We start from the raw sequence: 6451 nt of genomic DNA on the forward strand, positions 1-6451 counted from the left end.
TGTGTGTGCGTCTGTCTGTGTGCGTCTGTCTCTGTGTGTATCTGTGTGTGTGTCTGTCTGTGTGTGTATCTGTATGTGTCTGTGTGTGCGGCTGTCTGTGTGTGTATCTGTGTGTGTGTGTGTGTGTGTGTCTGCGTGTGTGTCTGTGTGTTGGGGTGGGAGTGGGGCTTAACTATGCACTTTGAAAAAACGTATGTGTATTTTACTTTTTCTCGTGTTTACTCATATTTGCACGATGCCTACATAGCCTTTGAGATAAATTTCCAAATATAATCTCACTTTCTAATCTGAGAAGGAACTAGAAGTTCCGAGTATGGTTTTTGTGCCAGCCAGCCAAAGTGTCCCAGACGTGTCCATGGCCTGCCTCTCGTGCACAGGTCCGCAGTAGCCGCGGGGCTCCAGGGCTACAATGCCACGCTGGTGGGAATCCTCATCGCCGTCTTTTCAGACCAGGGCGACTATTACTGGTGGCTGTTATTCCCCGTGATCCTTATGTCCATGACGTGGTAAGTGGGACCTGCTTTTCAAAATGCCTACATTTAGATGTTTTTACTTTCAGGCTTTAGCGTACAAAGGAGAGCCCAAGTCTCAAATATAATTAGTTTAAAGAGGACATTGATTATGTTTTAAACAGGACAAAGACACATCACCCAGATAAAGGAGGCCATTAACATGAGGTCATAGTGGCATCCAGGGGGTTCCTGAGATTCACAGGCTTAAAAGGGGCACGGGGGTGGGGGGTGGGGGGGTGGACACACAAAGGAAATTGCCCCCACAGCGTGATTGGTGGCAGATCAGGACATCACAGGTACAGGTGGGACAACAGAAACATGACCATGATTCGGAGACGGACATTATGTTAGACAGAAGCGCTTACAAGATTGGTCCATGACCTGCCTTCCAACCAAGCAGTGAGGGCAAGATTCAAGGCTAAGCAACCCCTGGTAAGGTCATCTTCATCAAGGGCACACCCAGGCTAGCCCAGGGAAACGCCGCTCCCTGGATGGGCGGGGCCTGTGGATGGAGGAGGGAAGAGCAGGGAAGCAGTCCTCTTTCCGATGCACTGCCAGAAAGCAAAACTGTTCGCATTCCCCGTCAATGGGCAGAAGGAATTCGGTGAAGGCTTAGCCCCGTGATGACTCTGCAGAGGGATTTGGGGCTTTCCTTGGTATCTGTAGCCTTCTGGGAAGCAGGTGGTCAGAATTTAAGCTTTAATGCAGGTTATGCCTATATTCTGGGACCAGAACCAATCATTAGTAAAGATGGAAGCATCCTCACCAGCACTTATATGGCCTGAGGTCTGAGCCCTGCACCATGTCTTCCAGTACCTTCCCCTTAGCTCCCTGAGCCAGTTGTCCGTGAGCCAGTTTTGACCCCTGGCCATCCATTCCCAGGTGTGCCGGAGTAGAGCGTGTTCAGTGGGGCTTTCAGTGCTAATTCCGCAGAAGTGGATCTCAAGGTGCCCGGGTGAACTCCAACCTTTTGATTAGAGCTAAATGCATTAACCCTTTATAACACTGGTTCTCAACCTTCCTAATGCCGTGACCCTTTCATAGTTACTCATATTGTGGTGACCACCCCCCCACCATAAAATTATTTTCATTGCTACTTCATCACTGTCGTTTTGCTACTGTGAAAGGGTTGTTCGACCCCCAAAGGGGTCACAACCCACAGGTTGAGAACCGCTGCTTTATAAGGACTCCTCCCCTTAACCTAAGGGTCTCAAATATCCCTCCTTTCACCTCCCTTTGCGCTTTAACATCTGCATCTTAACTTTTCTGAGGAGGATTAAAGCAGGCCTGGTGGCATACATAGCAGGTTTTGAGTTGGGCTGCTAACCATAAGGTTGACAGTTCGAAACCACCAGCCAGTCCGCAGAGTCCCCATGAGTCAGAATTGACTCGATGGCACTGTTTGCTTTTTAAAGTCTTTACAGGAAGTTGTATCTTTCTCCTGAGGAGTGGCTGGCGGGTTTGAACAGCAGATGCTGTGGTTAGCAGCCCAACACCTACTCCACAGTGCCACCGGGGCTCCTGTGAAGTCTCCTAGGGCTGCCTTCACCAAGGCCCACAAAGCGGGGGACTTAAAAGCAGCAGAAAGGTGTTCTCTCACCGTTGTGAAGGCCCGCAGTCCGCAGCCAGGGGTCCGCAGAGCCGGCCTCCCACGGAGCGCTTTAGAGAGAATACTCCCTTCCCTCTCCCAAGCTCTGGTGGCTCTGGTGGCTCCGGCAATCACCGGGGGACCTGAGCTTGTGAGCCAGCCTCTGCCTCTCGGCACACCGTGTTCTCCCTGTGGGTCTCTGTGTCCAACCTACTTCTTGCTCATAGAGACACCAGTCACCCACCGTAGTGTAGTCCAGTCTGCGCTCATGTGAACTTGATTACATCTGCAAAGACCCTCTTTCCAAATAAGGTCACATTCTTGGGTACCCAGAACCTTTCGCTTTGGAAACAGAATCCAGCCCACATCACCCCCGAATCCAGTCCCCCCGCGGCGTCCCAATAAGGTAGCTAAGAGGAGGGACCTGCCCCCAGGTCCCACAGCTTCTCCACAGCACAGGGATGTAACCTCTGCCCTCCTCACCTTCAAAATCGTTGTCTTCCAACCCATGCGGCCTGCACCCTCCCTTGGACAATGATGTCTGTTGTTCAAAGTTAGACGTGCGAATGGCACGTGGGAGGAAGATACCAAGTGCAAGATCCAATACAGGGTCAGAGGGCACTTAACCTCTGTTGGCGGGGAGAGACTGTGACCTGGGGGGCTTTCAGAGGGGACCTTGAGTGTGGAGACAATACTTCATTCCATGTGTATTAAATACCTCCATGTTATTGTTAAAGCTCTGCTATGACCCTCCCTCAGAGTACAACTTTCCAGAGGCAAAATAAGCTGCAGGCTTATTTACTGTGTGGAAGAAATAGCCTCTTCGTGACAGGCTCTGCCCCGGTTTTCTCTCTGTGGGAAGTTTCCCAACACCGTAGCGTCGCAGTGATGGCCTGGGGCCTTGAGTTTGGCTTTCTGAAGGTCACTATTTGCAAAGGAAAGAAAGTCACTCCATAGATCCAGGTTTGATTTGTCCCTGTGGCTTGTCACTTGTGTGTTTTTCAGCCCGATCTTCTCAAGCGCACTGAACTCTGTGTTCTGCAAATGGGACCTCCCAGTGTTCACCCTGCCTTTCAATATGGCCTTGTCTCTCTACCTGGCAGCCACGGGACATTACAATCCCTTCTTTCCAATCAAATTGTTCAAACCGGAAACCTCCGTGCCCATCGTCAACTGGGAAGACCTCAATGCCCTGAAGGTAAGGCACAACCTTCTCCTCCGGGACCAGGAGACACTCCCAGCCCTCTGGGTACTTCCGTGTGGAGCTCCATTAGAGTCTAATATGCTCAGCGCAGGGTGGCCTTTCTTTTGATCTAAAGATAAACTGTGGGTTCGATTCCAGTGTGGTAATGACTGCTTGGTCAAAGCTACCCCCACACCCCCCATCTTTTCCCAGAAATCGGCAGCACTATCCTCAGAAGGTAGTTCTCTTGGAAAGTGGGCCCTGTGTGAACCAAGCACCTGTGCTCACAGGCGAGGCCACCGGTGAGGGAGGAGTCAGGGAAGGCATGTGCATGCGCAGTACGCACCCATCCCTGGTGCCCTTAATTAGTACTGCCATGTTGAAAGACGAGTATACTAAATTGGAAAGTAAACTTTCGGTGTCAGTGGGGTGCCAATCCGAGGCTTTGTTAGAAAAATAAGTAGCTAGAGCTTTACTTCCGAGAATTGCTCGTGCAATGGTGGGGGTTGGGAAGCCCCAGGTGCTGTGGGTCGGGCTGAAGATTCCTGCCAGCTCATGTGGTTGCAAGCCTGTCAAACTACAAATCTTCAGATCAGCTGACAGGCAGGCAGCCTCTGCTGGCTTGGACAATTGTAGGGGTTGGCGAATCCAAAGGCTGCCATCAGACAGCAGGCTGAGGAATTCTGCAGGCTCCCTTCCAAAGACTGAGTGGCCAGACAATGAGAAGAGGCAGGATTGAGGGAGAGCCTTCAATGTCCCTTCCTGGGACGTCCTTTGATACGCCAGACAGCAGGCCACGCCCCACCGAAGAAGCTCCTCTTCCAACTGGTTGGCTGATCACATCGTGAAGATGATTACATTGCATTGGATTTGTGGCAGAGCAATCAGCCCAAGGTCCGAATGGTCTCATTTTCTTAAATTGCTTTTGCAGGTATTGAAATCTCTGCCGGTGGGTGTGGGTCAAATATACGGCTGTGACAACCCATGGACAGGGGGCATCTTCCTGTGTGCCATTCTGCTGTGCTCCCCGCTCCTGTGCCTGCACGCCGCAATCGGATCGCTGCTGGGGATAGTGGCAGGTAAGCAGAAGACTCTTTGCCGGGTATTGGACACGTCCTCTATCCCATGCATGGCCCAGGCCTCCTCAGGATGCTTCCCTGCCCTGCTCCAGCCCCTTCCAGAACGCCCTGCCATTGAGCTTCCGGCCCTGAGCTTTCCTGTCTCATCTCATAGGGTTCAGTCTTTCGGCACCATTTGAGAACATCTACAGTGGACTTTGGGGGTTCAACAGCTCTCTGGCCTGCATGGCAATAGGAGGAATGTTCCTGGCACTCACTTGGCAAACGCACCTCCTGGCTCTGGCCTGCGGTGAGTACCGCAGGCCGCTTGTTGGGGAGCTTGGGAGGGAAGGTGTGCTCATGACAATGGGCTCCGATTCTAAAGCAGATAATACAGAGGGGCTTTCTGCTTCTGTAAAGATGCACAGCCTTGAAAACCCAAAGGGACAGTTCTCCTCTGTCCTGCGGCGATACTACGAGTTGGAATCAACATGAGGACAGTGAGATGGGCTTGGGCTGGGGCTTGGTTTGGGGACAGATGAGGAAACGGAGGTTTAAACCCAGACCAAACCCATTGCTGTGGAGTGGATTCGGATTCAGAGAGAGCCTATAGGACAGAGCAGCATTGCCCTGTAGGGTTCCGAAGGCTGAAACCGTTCTCCTAGCAGATGGCCACTTCACCACGGCCCTGGCAGGGCTCGACTGGAGGTTTTACCCACTGTTGCCAGCTGGGTTCAGACTCTGGCCACCCTACACAGGGGTTCTGAGACGGTAACGCTTTCCAGGAGCAGACAGCCTCATCTACTTGTCTCTGAGAAGCTGGTGGACCGGACCACTGGTCTCGCAGTTAGTAGCGCAACACCTAGCCCCACACAACGAAGGTTCAAAACCACAGCAGCAACCTCACTGCCACTGAGTGGACGCCAACTCACGATGACCCTATCGGACAGAGCAGAACTTGCCCTTTGGATTTTTGAGACACTAAATATTTACAGGAGTAGATAGCCTGGTCTTTCTCCCGGGAAGCAGCTGGTGGCTTAGAACAGCTGGCTTAGTGGTGAGCAACTGACCATGTGACCCACAGCACCACCAGAGCTCCTTACAGTGGAAGGGTAGATGTTAAAGATCTGCAGGAGTTCACCGGGCTCCTCAGTGGTACAGTCAGGATTTGAATCCAAGGCTGCTGACTCCTACTTATAACCACGATGCCTGGCCAGCTGGGAAAGAGCAGAAGCATGCATGCCAGGTGATTCCTATGGGAAAGCGATCTTTGCTGCAACGAGATGCGCATCCACCAAACTTTGTTCTTCCCCTTTGTTTGCAGCCCTGTTCACGGCCTACCTGGGAAGCAGCATGGCACATGCAATGGCGGTGGTGAGTTTGCCTTACTCTCTCTTTCCTCCCTCTTGATCCTCTGCATGATTGTTGGAGAGCTCTAGGCTATAGGACAGCCTCCTGACTTCCACCTGGGTAGAGTCCATGATGGGATCCATGGCTTCTGGCCATCAGTGCTTTCGCTTCTCTTGGAGCCATCTGTTCTCCCTTATCTTCCAGTATCACCAGTAAACTTTGATCCAACCACCAGCAAATTGGTTGCCTTAAAGTTTATGGTCTAACGCTTATTTGTTCCTTAAACTGAAAGCTCAAACTATGTATTTCAGAAATCAGGGAAAAGGGAATCAGCTACAACCCAAGTGTGTGTGCGTGTTTATTAGTCAAAGGTTTTTCTGGTGTGGTTACGTTGGACTTCCCACCTGAAAGATCAGCAGTTTGAAGCCACCAGTTGCTCTACGGCAGAAAGACAGAGCTTTCTACTCCTGTAAAGAGTTAGTCTCTGAGAGGAATTCCCCAGAGGCAGAAGAAGAGCAAGCATGATGGTGGGGCAGGAGGAAGGTAAAAGGAAACAGAGGAAAGATCTAGGAAGCAAAGCTATGGATAGAGGTATAAACATAGGTGTGTACATATACAGTCATTCATAAAAACAGGTATCGGCATATGTACATATATTTATATGGTAATACACTAGGGTAGTGAATGGACTTCAGTCCTCTGCTCATGTCCTCCCTCAATGCAAGAACACTTTGTTTTAACAAACTGGCATTCTGTGATG

General features: G+C 51.1%; 1 protein-coding gene across 4 annotated transcripts in view; it reads left to right on the plus strand.

Annotated features, from left to right (window-relative positions):
* The window catches only part of LOC101645833 (urea transporter 1), a 24843-nt gene that overhangs the window by 13416 nt on the left and 4976 nt on the right, over positions 1–6451 (plus strand). For 3 of the 4 annotated variants that reach the window (XM_045296174.1, XM_004703091.2, XM_045296173.1), the window contains 5 exons: positions 378–506; positions 3106–3298; positions 4215–4362; positions 4517–4651; positions 5666–5715. In XM_045296174.1, coding sequence (XP_045152109.1) covers positions 378–506; positions 3106–3298; positions 4215–4362; positions 4517–4651; positions 5666–5715 — 655 coding nt within the window. The remainder of the gene's footprint in view (positions 1–377; positions 507–3105; positions 3299–4214; positions 4363–4516; positions 4652–5665; positions 5716–6451) is intronic. The other variant, XM_045296172.1, reaches the window with a different exon arrangement.

Source organism: Echinops telfairi, unplaced genomic scaffold (assembly GCF_000313985.2).
Source record: "Echinops telfairi isolate 266 unplaced genomic scaffold, ASM31398v2 ScPeMD7_7400;HRSCAF=8409, whole genome shotgun sequence".
NCBI lineage: Eukaryota > Metazoa > Chordata > Mammalia > Afrosoricida > Tenrecidae > Echinops > Echinops telfairi.